General features: G+C 45.7%; 1 protein-coding gene across 1 annotated transcript in view; it reads right to left on the bottom strand.

The window, feature by feature from the left end:
• Positions 1–18,164, bottom strand: part of LOC135824928 (uncharacterized) — a 52,054-nt gene that overhangs the window by 11,392 nt on the left and 22,498 nt on the right. The window contains exons 4-7 of the mRNA XM_065337671.1: positions 14,779–15,084; positions 5,944–6,111; positions 3,525–3,692; positions 27–203 (exon numbers count right to left, since the gene is read on the bottom strand). Of these exons, the coding sequence (XP_065193743.1) occupies positions 27–203; positions 3,525–3,692; positions 5,944–6,111; positions 14,779–15,084 (819 nt within the window). The remainder of the gene's footprint in view (positions 1–26; positions 204–3,524; positions 3,693–5,943; positions 6,112–14,778; positions 15,085–18,164) is intronic.

Genomic DNA, 18,164 nt, shown 5'->3' with positions numbered 1-18,164 from the left:
AGGAGCATGTGCTCGTTGGAACTTACGCTCGCAGGTGATATTACCGGTACTGTTGAGGTTGCCATAAGCATTGCAGTGTGGTGGAATGGTGCCATAAACCAATGTGTATCCTGGATTGCATTTGTAAATCACCGGTTTTTGGTAATTCACCTCTTTTTCTTCGCTCCAGCCATTAAGGATTGATGGCACTAGGCATTTAACGACTAGAGGGAAAATTGAGGCGGAGATACAGCATTTGCAAAAATCAAAAAACGTGATACTTCAAATTCAGCAATTTTGCATAAGCGTTCTTCCTCATCTGGAGTCTCAGTGTCCAATTACGAGCTGAACTATAAGATTGCAGGTTGTGTGCAAGCAGAACAACGCGATACTATAAGCATATCCCTAGAGCACAGCTATGAGAGCTTTCAGTAAATGATTACCTGCCATGGAACAATGACTGCACAACAGGCATTAAGAAAGATGTCTGATCGCTCTAGACCAGTAGTACAACGGTAATGCATATACAGGGATGAATATGGAGGTAAACAAACGACAAAGTCTTAGATAAGCCGTTCATTTAAATGCAAGTACAGTAAAGAAAAGATCTGGACCATGAAAACAGGCGCATGAGACATGATAAGGTTGCTGTATTTATGAATGCAATATTCCTGTCGCTATGCAAAAGACGTTACTTCAGCAATGTCTGGCGCAAGCCAGGGTCCACACAGCTTCAATTCCATGTTTGTTTGTTTGTTTGTTTGTGCCATCGGCATGCCTGGTGCTATCCCGTACCTGTCCCGTACCGTACCATCAAGGACAGCATCGGCATGCCTGGTGCTATCCCATACCTGTCCCGTACTGTACTATCAAAGACAGCTGGCCACACTATTCAAATAGGGATTTCAAATGCAAGATCATAACGTGAAACACCTTGGAAGAATGAGTATGTATGCGAAGTGTATCGGGGAATGAATGCAGGGCGATAGTGCGGGTTCGAATCCTAGGTTTTGTCTTAAAAAATGGGAGAAATGAAAATTTATAACATCCCGATGCATTTTTTGCCTACTGGACAGAGAAAATTTTCGCTAGAGATCATATTTCGCTATCTTCGCGACCATCACACATTCGCGAATACAAATCGTCGCAAACTGCTCTGTACATTGACTGTAGACAGTACAAGATCCAAATGAAGAGATAAAATCGCAAAAGTTTCTCGTCGTGAACAGGCACAATTCTTGAAAATGCGAGTTTTGCACGCCGCAAATTGACTCTCGCTCGGTAAAAAAGCATAGCGTAGGGCCATGGGCTTCCAAGCTCTCTCGTTCATTCACATCGCGCAATTGCATTGTAAATAACAGGGGGGTTCCAAACGGAAGATTCTGGTTCCTATGGTGGGTGACTGGCCCGAAACATCAATAATTTTTCGACATCACCAATAAAAGAATTTTCATCCAGCGCATGCGCGAAGAGTGAATAGCGACTGAATAGAGCGGTTGTCAGTTGACAAACCCCCTTTTATTTAATGGTAATTATCGCGTTGTTCATGGTCACTTCGCCATTTCTTTCACAGTACTGTGCGCGCATTGCATGACCCAAGTAGTCGGTACAAAAGTACGAGCAGAATCCTATGCAATCAATACAAATTGTCATACAGTCAAACTTGCTTATATAATAACGACTGCGGATATGACGACAATTCGCGAATAACGACAGAATTTCCATGCCCAGAGCAAAGTCCATTCTGCCTGTATGCATATAAGGAGACTTCGGGTGTAATGACACTTCGCGAATAAGGACCGGCTTTTCTGATGCCCGGCCGAGTGTCGTTATACGCACAGTTGATTGTACTATTTGTTATACATGTGAGTGGTCGTACAGTTTTCTTGTGGATTTTTCAGTTGTTTCATCTCGTATCTATGTCAGCATCGTGATGGTGAAGTGGAGAGGGTGATTTTCTTCCTCTAGGCTTCGTTCGGCCGACTTTGCTTCGTCCTCGTTGAAAAGTGATCCTGAAAAAAAGGTCGATTCGCAAAATTATGTTGATTTTCAATGTACGTGGTGACATGCGATTGCTGGCTATGATGCATGTCTTGGTTTCAGGAAAGGGCACCATTCAATTCTACCAGTGTTCGTTGGCAGGTGAAATCTTTCTATTTTGCCCATCTTTTACATTTCTTTCTGCGTTCTAAAAATATAGTGTTGAAACAAGCGTATCTATAACAAACAAGCAAACAGTTCCACTAATGAGCGAGCAAGTCATCGAGTTTTACTAATGTGGCAAAGATGATTTTTTTCAACTGCTTTGAATTTCACCGCCAGCGCTGGAGTTGCTGCTGCTTTCGACTGACTTCACTTCCGACAGGCATTTGGTGTCAAGGTGTCCTTTCTGCACCTTCGTTAAGCCGCCATTGTAAGAAAAGACCGATTGCAAGCAGCCCTGTTCTTCGCTGCACCGCGTGGAACCAAACTTCCAAAACGACTACGCACGACTGTCGCGGGAACGGAGATTCACTATATGCACTGACTCTACTGTAATATGCAGGCTGTATCATCTGCGGGGCTCATGAGTGCAAACGAGCTCGCCGCACAAGCGAGCCGAGTTTCTGGCGAGCCAGCTAACGAGTACCCAGTGAGATCCTTTCAACACAAAAAAAAAACCAATAGGATACTAGTAGAAAGGACTCTTAACTCGTTTCCATATGTCCTTTTCCTTTCTACTTTTATTATTGGCTCAATACCCGAGTTTCAATAGGATACTGTCTGCCGTACTAAGAAAGTGGTGAACATCACGCAACTGCATTATCCCATGAAGGCCCTCCAGTCGTGTTCCATACGACACGAGCACACACACCGGTGGCATTGTTACAGCACCGTTCTATTGGTCCGTTGTTTCTCTGAACAATGCTCTCTGGAATAGAAATTGCGATGTCAGAATGTTTGAAGCCTACGGCTGGTATCCTTTTGGAAACATTCCTTGCTGCTTGCGTTTTTCGTGCGCAGGGCTAAGATCATTGCTAATATCATCAGGGTAGCGTTTGCATGTGTACATAGCAACAGAGTCTACACTACAGTCAGTTGTCTAGTCATGTACATTTGCAAGCACAAACAAATTGCGGTCGGACAAAACAAAAACGGCCTGTCAGTTGACTAGAAACAACAAATTTCAATTCTGGTTGGTCTAACATGAACAGGATTTCGGTCAGGTTTTGATCCAAAATTACAGAATTGGGGAAATCCATGCCGTTTCACTCTACTTGCAACTGTACATTGCGCAGTTCTGACAGCAGTTGGTGTTCTCTTTATGGACTCTCTTTCAAGTTCCAAAATTTCAAGTTTCAAATTCTGAGGCTCTGCACCATGAACGATAAATTACCAAAAACGGGAGCTCGCCAGAGCCTGGGCCTATCTTTTTATGAATAGACTGTTGTTCCTGGATATTGGTGTGTGAGTATTAACATTAAAACATGGAAGCATGGACACACAGAGGACATGGTGATGCACTAAGGTCAGAAAAAAACATCCTATAATTAGTATGTACGTACTTGAACAGGTGGGCACAGAACTGAAGTTCCTAGATGCTGTGCATGTTGGCTTGGGATCTCCGATGAGCAGCCACCCAGTGTCGCATTCATAGTGAACAGCTTCGAGGTACAATACTTCGGCTGGGAAGACCGCTGCTTTAGGAACGCGAGGAGCGATGCACTTGAAGGCTGTACATGGTAAATATAGACATCAGTTAACTACCACCACATTTGAATGCGGAGCACACGCAGAGCATTCACATACTTGACTTGGAGACAAAACCAAACTCACAATATCCATCACCAGATACTGTAAGTCTATAAAATTTTCGACCCATTCAAATTTCTGCCTCCCAGGGCTAAAACACATTTCAGTTGCAACACATTTTTGGTCTATACTGCGGCTGCCTGTATACACTGTCACACTGAACCTTGCAAAACAAAATTTAGGCTGCAACATATTTTCGGCCAAATATGATCAGGCCGAAAATAGTCGGAAATGGTCAAACCAAAGCATCAGCAGTCTGAAAGCCCAGTATGGATTTCAAAGTCTTCGGCTCTCAGGACAGTTTGGAGTTTCCTCTATGGAATTGTTTTGTTCAGACATAGCAAGCACAAGAGAGTTACTGTCATCCTCTTCAAAAGCCACTCCATTGTGCCCTGAGAACGATAACCCACACACCGATGTGGTCTGTTCCCTGCAAATTACTTATATCTTTTAAAATCAAAATTTTGGTCAGGGGCCATCACCGGAATTGGGAGAGAAAAGGTTAGCTGATCGGGCAATACTCTGGTTGAAACTTCCGCCGTAATACGGTTAAAAGCACTAGATGTGCCAACCTCCGGCAGCACTCCTCAATCAATCACAGACATGTACTCATGGCATATTTGTACGTATTCAGCATGCCGAGCCCTTCTTTATTGCATCCCCTGCCAGTTATATCATCATCTGGATACATTACAACATTACAACACTCTGGATAATGCAGAATACTCATATCCTATACATAGGATCTGTCAAAACGCTCACATGTGCTCTCTAAAATGCCTCCATAAGTCAAATAATACTGGTACTCTTGAAAAATTTCTGAAGAGAACAAACTAATGTTCCATAACACCATACATGTTAGGCACCTAACAAATGAATGCTGCTCTGTAGCCCTCGGTATGCAATACCTGTGCTCGTGCAGCAGCTGGAAAGGACCATTTGTATGTCCTATTTGTTTGCTTGAAGTTTTATTTTACATCGCAAACCAATAATATTATGATGGCGATAGAATAAAAAAGTGTGGCTCGAGGTTTCCGGTTTGAAAGTGGAGAGATGACCGTCTTGCCTTGAAAAAGGAGTAGAGAGTGACAAAGTCACGGCAGTGTTATGGATTGCATGCATGTTATGTGCAACGTCACAGTCCTAGATTACATGCATGCTATGTGTGACGTCATTATCAGATTATCTTAGCTACTGTTACCATGCGCGTAGTTGCTGTTGCTATGCAGCACTCTCTGTATCTAGAGTGTGCGCATGTGTGTAATGTGCTTCTCCCTGCATCCATCTTGGCTTCCTGTGCTGCATGTCTTTCCTCTCTGGTTTTACCCGTACTTCCTTGCTCCCTTTCAATGCAATGTATTTCTAAACTCTCCGATCCGTGTGTATCAGTGACACTGTGTATGAGTAGTGTGCGGGCTGAATGCGAACCACAACATAGCTGTTTCGTTGGGTGCTCCTCGTACACTTGGAACGTAGCATTAAATTCTGAGACCAAAGTCACAGGGGCGGTAGGTGCTCAGTTTTCTTATGGAGTTTTTAGTTGTTTCGTTTCCTAACAATATCAGTATCAGGGGCGTCACCCGTGATGGGCACGGGGGCCACGTGCACCCCACTAAAAAATTCGACCTTGGTTTTTTGCGAACTCCTGGTTATGAAAAGTGTAGTGCTGATAGAATCAACTAATAAACTGCATGCACTAATATATAAAAACTAGTTGTACGTGTCCGCCGCGATCGCGTGAGTGCATGGTATGTAGCGAGTGCAGATACATGACCGATTGTAGTGCTACTAATTTAGTACTTGCCTACTACGCGCGTGCACGTGTGCGCAGCGCTGCATCCTTTGGCCTTGTACAGGTGGAATCCTGATAGAGTCTTTGGAGCTGTTTCCTCTCAAAATGTCGTCTTCTCGAAAAAGGAAAGCGTTTGGCCAGCTCACTATCAGCGAACTTTTTCGTGTGTTCCTGTGCAAAATTCCTGTGCACCCCCCTGTGAAGGGGTCCGGTGACGCCCATGAGTATCATCATGATGGTCATGATGGGGAAGTGGAGAGCATGATTCTATTCCTCCGGGTTTCATTCGGCCCACTTTGTATCGCCCTCGTTGAAAAGTGATGCTGAAAAAAGATCGATTCGCAAAAAATGTTGATTTTCATTACACGCTGTGTACTTACGGCGGCAAGTAGGAATAGATGTGAGCCGGCCTGAGTTGTTGCAGATTGGATTTGCTATTCCGTCCATTTCATACCCTGTCCAGCATGTGTAGCGGGCAGTCTGGTTGTATGACAAAGTGGCTTCTTCTCTTTCTCCATTCTGAATCTTGTGTACTGTACATTTGATGGCTGTGCATTGGACATAAGGAAATGTGCTACAGTAAAACCTGTGACTACCGACCACCCCTTGGTGCCAGCAAAAGCGGTCTTTAGTAGGAGATGGTCTTTAGTTAGAGGCTTGCACCGCGTGACCATATGTGGATCCCATTATATGATATGTATGTCAAAATGCAGCTAATACAATTCCTCAGGACTTGCGCAATGTCATTCTTATTTCAGGTCAAACAACACTTGGAGAGAAAGACGGAGAGATGGAGAAAGACAGAGAGAGACAGAGAGACAGAGAGAGAAGATTAATTTTTTGCAGACTTCAAATTCAGCTGCTACTTCTGAAGCCAGGAGTCAAACGTTCCCTGGGGAAGTTTCATTTTGCGCTGGGCTTCAAATTTGTTCATGCGATCAATCGTACCGACTGTCCTTGTTGTGACTTCTCGATTGCTTGAACGCGATCCTTCAGCATCAGGACCTTGTGGTGCTGCTTTGTTTATGGATTCCTTGATGCCATCGTCGATCCGTCTGTATGACTGGGGTGATAGAGCCGCCCATGATAGGAACTATAACTATAATGTAACACCCACAGCACCACCTACCTCCCCGACCGAGTCACTCAGTGTGGGATTTCTGAATGTGTGTAGTGTTCGGCGGAAGGTAGCAGAAGTTCAAACGCTCATCTCAACACGAGGCATTCACGTTCTCGCAATAGCCGAGACATGGTTTCGCGCCGAACAACTCCTGCAGAAGCTCAATGCAGCGGAGGAAGAATGGAAACTCTGCACCGGACGTCGCAGACGCAGAGAGCAACAACGTCGACCCTGGCCAAAGCCAACCCCTTGCCCCAGCACAGGGCTCACGCTTGAGCCCACTGGCACTGGTGTCACAGGATACTCAATCCTAGGGCTGTCCTCCACACAATATCAGTGAGAACAATACTTTCAATTGCAGAAATGCCAAAAAAACGAAACAAATTACAAAAATAAATAAATAAAAAATGGAAGTCGCGAATTTCATCAGCTCGAACGTCAGGTGTCTGTTCAACAAGATGGACGAGCTTAGCCACGTGGCAGAGTTGCAACAACCGTCAATAATCGCCATCCAGGAAACCTGGGCGGATCCATCAGACAGCGACGGGATGTACGCCATCAACGGCTACTAACTCATAAGAGCGGACCGGGACACCTTTGGTGGAGGAGTCGCCACATACATACCACACAGCTGCCAACACGAGACAATTACCATTCCCATGACTCAAGCTGAATGTATTTGGATTAAAATAACAATCGGCCAAGCCTCCCTTGTGGTAGGGAACATCTACCGTCCCCCGCGGTCCGACCCGGCAGAGTTCGTGATGGAACTGGAGAGAGCCATAAAGCTAGTTGAAAGACCCCAGGATGAGATACTTCACCTTGGCGACTTCAACGCCAAGAACTGCTTGTGGCACCCCAGCGACACCACTGATGCCTTAGGTGAGGACCTGCATTGGCTGTGCGAGACTCTTGGCCTCACACAACACGTCTCCTTTGCCACCCACCTACGCCAACACACACCTACATCGTGCCTGGACCTGGCCATCTCTAGCCTCAGCCGCCATAACGTCACCATCACAAGCCTGCCCCCTATTGGTGCCTCTGATCATGTTGTCATACAATGCAACCTACAACCCCAGCAGCACACCACCCACAGAAACAATAATACCGATAATAATAAAAATGAGAGCAGTACTACACAGCAAAGCACCTCCAGCACATACTGGTTGTGGAGCGAGGAACGCATTGCGTCCCTGCGTGAAGCTCTTGCTACCTGCAATCTGCAGTACAATCCACATCCCACTGACCCTCAGCCAGTAACCTCATTCTGGAACTTCTGGAGAGACCAGATACTGAAACTAGCCGTGCACCACTGCCAAGTGACCAGAAGCAAGTCCCGCAAAAATTCTACGGCCACTCGTCCCTGGATGACGAAGGATCTCCTCAGCCAGATCAAAACAAAGCACAAACAGTTCCGCACCTACAAGGCGACCCAACTAGACTCAGATTGGAAACTGTACACAGCTCAGCGTAACCGAGTAACCGCTCTTTTGCGACAGGCTAAGTCCGATTTTGTCCAGCAAACAACGTCAACGGGTACAAACCTCCACCGTCTACTGAAGCACCTGAAGAAACCGCCTAAGCAAACAATTCCCACACTATCGACAGCCAACTCCACTGCAGCCACGGCTATGGAGAAGGCAACAGCTCTCAACAAGTTCTTTATCTCCCAAAGCCAACAGTCCATCGACAAGACCACCTGAACTACACCATACATCAACACTACCCCTGACATCAGTCATACTCTAAATACAATCGCAGCAACAGTGGAAGAGGTCGAGAAGCTTCTAAGCAGTCTAGACACTGGCAAGAGCCCAGGCTTTGACAACATCCCAACTCGGCTCCTGAAAGAAACTGCAAAGGAAATCTCCCCATCTCTCACTAGTCTCTACAATCTGTCCTTCAAAACCGGAGAAATACCACAGGATTGGAAAGACGCAACTATTACACCCATCCCCAAGTCGGGCAACCCCTCCCATCCTACCAACTACCGACCCATCTCCCTGCTCAGTATAATATCAAAAACACAAGAAAAAATAGTCCACTCTCGTCTGTACAATCACATAGCACCGCACTTACCCTCCAACCAATCCGGCTTCAGGAAACAAGACGGGACCGAACTGCAACTCGCACGGATCGTCCACCAGATATCCACAGCTAGGGATGCGGGGAAGCATGTTGTCACGTGTTTCTTCGATCTCAGTAAAGCCTTTGATCGTGTATGGCATCAAGGCTTGCTGAAAAGGCTGAGCCACTACGGTGTCGACGGCAAGGCTCACAATTGGCTCGAAGCCTACTTGACAGGACGCAGACAGCGGGTGCAGGTTGAAGGCACAACATCCGCCTTCATACCAATACCAGCGGGAGTGCTCCAGGGCTCGGTCCTGGGACCACTTCTGTTCCTGGCGTACACCATTGACCTGCCCACTGCCTGTGAAAATGCTACAACCTCGTGTAGCCAGTTCGCGGACGACACCGCACTGATTGCCATTGCAGGCAGCTACAAAGAAGCGTCGATGCCGCAGCAGAATGGCTAGAGCGCTGGCACCTGCTAGTCAATAAAACGAAAACCGTCATCCTCCCGTTCTACCATGCTAACCGACCCCCACCACGACTGCCCGAAATAAAACTTGGCCAAACCCTACTAGAAACAGTAACACAAAATCGTCACCTCGGCATCATCTTTCAGCACGACCTAAGATGGTCAGCCCACCTTGACTTTGTGCTAAAGAAAGCTATACAATCTTTTAATATTCTCTTTAGGCTCAAATTAACTCTACACACTAAATCACTCTCTCTCATTTACAAAACGTATATCCTGCCTATAATTGAATATGCATGCATTGCTGTCACCCCGCTCTCAATCGCAGCCCTTGACCGTCTTGAGCAAATCCAGCGCAAGGCGGCCAGAATCTGCCTCCGTCTCCCCCTCTACACTCCTCTCGATCATTCAACACTGCTCCATCGGCTCAAATGGCCGACAATGTTCTCTCGCCGCAAAGTGAAGTTCACCCTTCTTGCTCACTCCATGAAATACCAATATGCCCCACAACACATATGCTTGCTCAACACCCCCGCTCAAGTTACGGCCCAGTACAGCCTTCGACACGCACGCACTTGGCACCTCCCACGCTCCAGAACCGGTCGCTGTAAAGACTCCCCACTGTACAAGTACCTAGAATACTACAATGCCCTCCCTGCTAGCATTCGTGACGTCTCCTCCCGACCTGCTTTCAAACAAGAAATCTGCGCACTGCTGATTAACTCAATCTGCTCCTGCAGCGCTCACCTTCTCCCATACTTGTAAAGTTCAAAGTGATGTAAATCACTTTCCAACTGTTTAACCCACAATCTCACCTTCTCATAAATTTATCTCTTATTGGCGATGGTGCCATCGTGAGAATAAAGAATTCAAACAACAACAACAACAACAACAACAACAACAACAACAACAACAACAACAACAACAACAACAACAACAACAACAACAACAACAACAACAACAACAACAACAACAACAACAACAACAACAACAACAACAACAACAACAACAACAAAAACAACAACAACAACAACAACAACAACAACAACAACAACAACAACAACAACAACAACAACAACAACAACAACAACAACAACAACAACAACGACAACTCAGTAAAGCCTTTGATCGTGTATGGCATCAAGGCTTGCTGAAAAAGCTGAGCCACTACGGTGTCAATTGCAAGGCTCACAAGTGGCTCGAAGCCTACTTGACAGGACGCAGACAGCGGGTGCAGCTTGAAGTCGCAACATCCGCCTTCATACCAATACCAGCGGGAGCGCCACAGGGCTCTGTCCTGGGACCACTTCTGTTGATGGCGTACACCATTGACCTGCCCACTGCCTGTGAAAATGCTACAACCTCGTGTAGCCAGTTCGTGGACGACACTGCACTAATTGCCATTGCAGGCAGCTAAATTGAATGTGAGGCTGCGCTACAAAGAAACGTCGATGCCGCAGCAGAATGGCTAGAGCGCTGGCACCTGCTAGTCAACAAAACGAAAACCGTCATCTTCCCGTTCTACCATGCTAACCGACCCCCACCACGACTACCCGAAATAAAACTTGGGCAAGCCCTACTAGAAACAGTAAAACAGCATCGTCACCTCGGCATCACCTTTCAGCACCACCTAAGATGGTCAGCCCACCTTGATATTTTGCTGAAGAAAGCCGTAAAATCTTTTAATATTCTCTTTAGGCTCAAATCAACTCTACACACTAAATCGCTCTCTCTCTCTCTCATTTACAAAACCTATATCCTGCCTATAATTGAATATGCATGCATTGCTGTCACCCCACTCACAATCGCAGTCCTTGAGCAAATCCAGCGCAAAGCGGCCAGAATCTGCCTCCGTCTCCCCCTCTACACTCCTCTGAATCATTCAACACTGCTCCATCGGCTCAGATGGCCGACAATGTTCTCTCACCGCAAAGTGAAGCTCACCCTTCTTGCCCACTCCATAAAATACCAATATGCCCCCAACACATACGCATGCTCAACACCCCCGCTCAAGTTACGGTTCAGTACAGCCTTAGACACGCACGCACTTGGCACCTCCCACGCTCCAGAACCGGTCGCTGTAAAGACTCCCCACTGTACAAGTCCCTAGAATACTACAATGCCCTCCTTGCTAGCATTCGTGACGTCTCCTCCCGACCTGCTTTCAAACAAGAAATCTGCTCACTGCTGATTAACTCAATTTGCTCCTGCAGCGCTCACCCTCTCCCATACTTGTAAAATTCAAATTGATGTAGATCACTTTCCAACTGCATAACCCACAGCCCCACCCACAGCATCTCACCTTCTCATAAATTTATCTCTTATTGTCAATGGTGCAATCGTGAGAATAAAGAATTCAAAAATTCAAAAAAACAAAACAATATCAGCTCCTGCAACGACACCAGCACAAAAGGCCGCTACCTTCAATGCATTCTTCATTTCATAGAGCAAGCTGACCATGGTCAATGCAGATGAGCACCCTCCAGCCATCAACCCCACCCCTGCCATTATCAGTCCCCTTGAAGAGATCTCGACTTCTCTAGCTGAGGTAAAAAAAAGGTCCTTCGCGAAGTTGACACCAACAAAAGCCCTGGGGTTCTAAATAGCTTACTCAAAGAAGCGGCTAAAGAACTGCCCACCGCATGCTGACTCGGAAAAATTCCTTGTCGAGTTGGACAGTGCCATCTGACTGGCCACCAGACACTGCCAGAGCCAGTAATCTGTCAGCAACTGCTCACCAGATACCCTGCCCATTGATGTACGTTGCATGGAGCTTTGCTTCCCGCTCCGACAACCGTTGACCAACTGCTGCTCGCCGCTTTCGAATTTTCTGCAATGGCTGATGTCGTCTTGTCGAGGGCAATCAACTCCTCTGTCAGGGCTTTTACTTCTGAAGATAGATCTGGAATCATGCTACTCCTCCATGCCTCTCTGTCGACGGACTCTGAGGCAAGGTTTGACAAAGTTTGAACTATTCCCACGATTGAATGCTTGATTCCTGGGAGAGAACAAAGCAGCCTCGCCTGGGCCTCGTCCTGTGGGATGTCTCCTATCGCAAAGAGCTCTGGCATGTGCCCAAAAACTAATTAAATTACCTAAGCTGTCACTACTACCATCAGTCTATCAATACTTTCTAACTACCTCCAATCCGGCCCGATGCCGGCTGGGCTGTCTAAAAAGGGAAATGCTGCAAGCTCGAAAAGTTGACGAAAACGTGTGCCTCGTACCTATGCCTCGCACCTGTGCCTCGCACCTGTGCCTCGTACCTATGCCTCGCACCTGTGCCTCGCACCTGTACCTTGCACAACAACCCGCCTTGGGAGGCTCATGTTATCTTGATAGAGATAGTGCCGTCCGGTCTGTCTTGCTTCGTGATCGCGTAACTTTCCCTATTGTGCTTATCTATGATCACATGAGCCTCCCAAGTTGGGTGGTCATTGCTTTCGCGTTTTCGAAGTGAGCCGTGGCCGTCCTGTGCCGTGGTCCTTCATCCTTTGTCATCATCTTGTCATACCTAACATTCTCTGTTCGCTCTGATGTTTCTCTCGTTTTCATCTAGAGTGCGCGCTCACCTTCCCCTTTCTTACGTTACTTCATAACTTAAAACCATCCAAGTTGGAAGGCTGTTAGTTAGCGCATTCCAGACGTGATGCAGCTAAGCATCAGGTCGTTGGATGTTAGTATCACATAAGTCAGTTTTGTGCTAATTGTTGCACATTTTGACTCAAAGGTATCCTGCTTATAATCGTCAGTGTTGGACAAAACGGATAACTTGTAAACTTATGGTCCTCTCTTTTTTTAGCCATATTTACAGTTCTGGAGATAGTAATCCATGCTGATGAAAACAAGGTCTTTACTAGTTTTTTTCTTGAGAGAATTCCAAACAGGGTGCAGCTAAACATCAGGCCGTTGAATGTCAGTATCACATCAGTCAGTTGTGTGCTAATTGTTGCACATTTTGACTCAACAGTACTCTGCTTAAAACTGTTAGTGTTGGACAAAACGGATAGCTTGCAAACTTATGGTCCTCTCTTTTTTTATGTATACAATAAATGAGGAGGCCGAGGGTTTATGACCAATAAAAAGTATTATAAAAACCAAGGTCTCCCGAGGTTTTTATAATTAGTTTTTATTGGTCATAAACCCAAGGCCGGAGCATTTATTGTATTTAGAATCAACCAGTAAAAACTCCTACTCAATCTCCAACAACAAAATTAGTGGTCAGCTGTTATTTGTGTTGCTATGACAACTCGTGTGCTGGAAGAGTATTTGTTGTCATTGGTTCAATTTCTTTTACTCTTCATAGGCTATCAGATCATTTTCCTTATTCGGTCTATTCATAACCAGTATCTATAATGAGAGTGTGGTCTGTCTCCATGGTTACCGGTGGTCATTCACAACTATAGCCACTTCTCCTTGTTAGACCTTATCTGGGAGGCCAATTCTTGCATATCCTAACAGCAGCCAAGGGAACTAGCTCTCTTGGTTATGCGGACTGGGTCCGATCCTAAAAAGCTGTTTTTATGAACTGTTTTTATTGGATAGGATATGATTATGTTGAATAAACGAGGTTTGTGTCAATGGGAGATTGACTTGGAGTTTTTACGAGTTGATTCTAAAATCATGATAAAATCTTTTTAGGAACGGGCTTGCTCCCACACTGGAGCTCGCGCTATTCTCCCGAAACACTGTGTATTGAGCAGGGAGTGAAGCGTTCTTGCAGGTTTGCAGAGTCGAAGGTTCGATGGACTTCTCGTGTGCTCTGGATGGCAGTCTTGAGTCAGTCAAGTGTCAAGTCAAGTCGGCGGAATAGCGCGAGCTCCAGTGTGGGAGCAAACCCTTTCCTAAAAAATCATAGCCGAAGTCGCAACCACTATTTTGTAATTTTAAAATCCTTGGCTCTCCATACGAGTTGTAATAATTATTGCTTTGTACATTTTCCCTGCAGTGAGGCCGACTTAACCAATAACTAGTATGTGATCTGATCACGCCATTGATGCGCGACCTGATATCATGCGATTTCATGTCGGGTGATCTGCTTTCATTCGATTTGATGTCATGAGATCTATTTTTTTTGGATTATTCAAAACACTTCCCCAATTTGCTTCTGAATGCAAAGTTTTTTCCGCCAAAAATGAAAAACTCATACGAGAAAAAAAAACAATTAGCCGGGCACAGTCCTGAAGGAATTTTTCAAAAATCACAAATCAAATTTGAGTCAACTAAGACGCTGCGACATACGCAGTAATTGGCGGATAATGTGCCTTCTCCAAACATCGGAGCTCGCGTTTCCTGTCGACTGACCTGACACTTCAGTCAAGAATCTTGCGTTAACAGTAAAAAAATATCCGTTGCTTCCGTATACAAGGGTGGACTTCTGAATACTGAAATAGATCAGGCTGATGGTGGCTGGAATGCGTGAAAATTAAAATATCAGCTATACAGGCTTTTGTTATGCCATCGCACGGGAGAAATCCTGCGCTTGTGTAAATTGCCCCCTTAATTAAAAAAAAGGATATGAGAGATGAATGTACAAAATAAGTAACTCACGGTATTCACAGATGGTGATGAGATGTGTGTTGTCATCCTTCGGGTATGTAGAGAGATCGTAGACGCGTTTAGCGTCTGCCCACTTGGAAGAATATATCCAAGCCGCTGTTTGTTTTTTTCCTTTCTTGATAAAACGCTTTGCACAACGATCCGTATGTGCCCTCGTGCCCAGTAGTTTGCCGTTATTCTTGGCACACAGGGCCACAGCTCTATTATAATCCAACTTTTCATATGCTCTTCTCAGGACGGTCACAGTTGACGGGCAGAATATGCTTTGGTCTTTAAACGCTCCAGTATTGTTTTTCCCTGCATTGAGCCAAACACGATATACATGTGTAGCATTGTCCAAGTTGTTGGGCACACAGCAACAACCAACAGGCCTCACCATAGCGAGGAGAAGTTACTTATAGTCTTGAGGAATGAAGACAGATCTTCCATTGTAGAAACACAGCATATAATTATGTGAAAAGACTCAAGGGTGTTCAGATCACACATAGAAACGAGCAACGGTGTTGTGTGATCTTCTTTCATGCGATTTGATGTCGTGCGATCTGTTTTCAAATTGTCATGCGATGCATTGTCGTGTGATCTGCTTTCCTGAGATTTGATGTCGTGCGATCGGTTTTCAAATTGTAATGTGATGCAAAGTCATGTGATCTGCTTTCATGAGATTTGATGGTAATGGTAGGTGCTTCGAAACACATCAAACTCCTCTCACCCAAATGATGTGATGTGACTGTAGTCTGGAATCACTAGATACATTCACCCTGCATACCACCGCAGCTACTCAGTTGTCAATCCGGCAGCTCACCAACCCTGAGTGCGAACTGATGTCATGCGATTCGATGTCGTGAAATCTGCTCTCATGCGATTTGATGCAGTGCGATCTGCTTTTCAAATTGTCATGCGACGTAGTGTCGTGTGATCTGCTTTCATGTGATTTGATGCAGTGCGAACTGATGTCATGCGATTTGATGTCGTGCTATCTGCAGCGATTTGATGTCGTGAAATCTGCTTTCACGAGATTTGATGTCGTGAAATCTGCTTTTACTGTACTGTCGGGATTAGAGCCCTCTCTCGAACAGTGCCCCAGTCTCTGAGTGCCGATCAAAAAGAAAGCCCTCTCTCTTATAGTGCCCCCCCCCTCGGGTCTGTAACCAAGCGCATATGCAAGTTTGGCGTTGTTTTCCTAATAATCTTGTCCAGGCGATAAACACTGGTGGTTTCAGGATCAAAATCGAAGTTCTTGTTACAGTTTCTGCTGAGTCATGATAGATTACAGTAGAGTTGAGGCTCAATTTTCTTCGTTTTTTTTTATTCTGGAGGACTCAAATGCACCAGCATTGAAAAAATAGTAGTGATGCAACAAATGGTATTTACTTCGAACGAATAATCCCTCGAATGTTACCTTGGCGAACGTACATTCTATATTCTTTCAATGTACCTTAATCACTTCACTCAATCATGTTACGGAATCACAGCCTTTCCATTTCCCAGGACGCAGGACACAACGGACAAGACTAGATTGTTTTACATTTTATTATTGACAAGACGGAAATGAAAACTACACTGAAAGAGACGAACAAGAAGACTGACAAAGGGATCCTCGACTACAAAATTGCGCATGGTCATATCACACATGCACGCGGCTAAACGAGACAGTTTGGGAAATGCGATCACACAGGAAAACAACACATCATTTCACAACACCTGCCCCCTTGATGACATTCCACAAAATAATGAACCAACACCACGTTGCACATGCACTACAGCAAAAAAAACCAAACCCAGCTTGCATTGTAGCACAACAAGCTAACAACAAGCCAACAGAACCCAGAGCCGACGCTCTAAAGAAAAACGGGCCACGACACAAGGCCAACCAAAAACCCAGAGCCGACGCTCTACAACCAGGCCACGACACAGGGCCAAACCAAAAACACTAAAATCAAAAAATGCAACTGGAAACAAGTATAGAATTAACTGTGTGCATGCAACAGGCCTTCACGTTCCTCGGAGCAAGACCCCACAGACACCCACGACCAATCATGCCGTCTCCGCAATTCTTGCATCCAGGATCCTTCGCGCCTCAGCAGCAGCAAAACAAAAACTGACCACAGACCGGTGCAAAATACATCTACTTAACAAAACCATGCGGAACAGAACGACAAGAAGAGCAACAGAACGACGAGAAGAGGAACAGAACAACGCCAAAAAAAATCAACAACACAGCAACAACTGAACAAGCACCGAACTGAGCAGAGAGAGAACAACACAGCGAGCAAGACAACAACAAAAAGAACAACAAAGGACGACACGCAGTCGGTGATGCCAGACTCGTCCATTTTTGGCATACAGAGGTAGGGATGAATGAACGCGCCCATGTCCCATGAAACGGCAATTTCACCAGGCTCATGTACGATAGAAGTCCAATAAGTCGTTTGATCTCACCCGCTGTGCACTCGATCCACCCTCCATATTTATCGTCATAACAGGGATAGACTGCAATGTTCATCCAAGCATACTCGTTTGTAGCGTCAGCAATTTTCTCCAGCTCAGCGTCCCCGAAATACAGCTGGAAAACATCCAACTCTTTCAAATAGGCCACGCCACCAGGTAAGTGAGCACCTGGTTCTCGGGGCAGGGTGAAAGTTTGGCAACACACCAGCATTTCAGGGGCGTAGGAAGCAGTTTAATATTGGTGCGGCTAAACTGTGAGAGGGAGGGGGGTCAGGGGTCTTCCCCCTGGATTTTTTTGAAAATTGGGCCTGAAAGGCCATATTATGCTACAGAATAATATGAAAAATAAGAATATGCATGCTGATGACACAGCATTGTCGATGTAAAACATGGTACCTGTACAAGAGTCGACAAGTCATCAACAAGGTTGAAATCTTTAAAAAAAAATAATAATAATTCGAAAATTATTGGTCCGGCGACCGCCGGGCCTGCCGGGACCCGTTCCTACGCCCATGATTTTCAGCATCGTCCCCATCGCTCCAAGATGAAGTGTCGACAGCAGCAGCTGTGGCATCTGCCACATGTTGCGCTCCTCGTCCACGTCCTCTGGCTCTCCCAACACCACGTCCACGACCAACACCACGACCACGACCACGACCATGAACACGTCCACGTCCGCGCCTGGCAGGTGTCCGTCGACCTGTGGGCCTTTCCTCATCATCTTCAGCCGAACTGATATCGTCTTCGCTGTCAGTTGGGTTCGCAGTTGCGGACGTATCATATTTTACAAAATTTTCAACTGCGTCGTCATCGTCGACGCTTTCAGTGGCGACTACCTCGTCAAACTCCGACTCATCACTGTTCTCATAGTCGTCGCTTGACTCGAGGCAGGTGTCGGAGCAGTTTCCATCGTCAAGTCGATTGAGGAA

This window comes from Sycon ciliatum, chromosome 9 (assembly GCF_964019385.1).
Source record: "Sycon ciliatum chromosome 9, ocSycCili1.1, whole genome shotgun sequence".
Lineage (NCBI taxonomy): Eukaryota > Metazoa > Porifera > Calcarea > Leucosolenida > Sycettidae > Sycon > Sycon ciliatum.
This window is presented reverse-complemented; position numbering and strand designations above follow the sequence as displayed.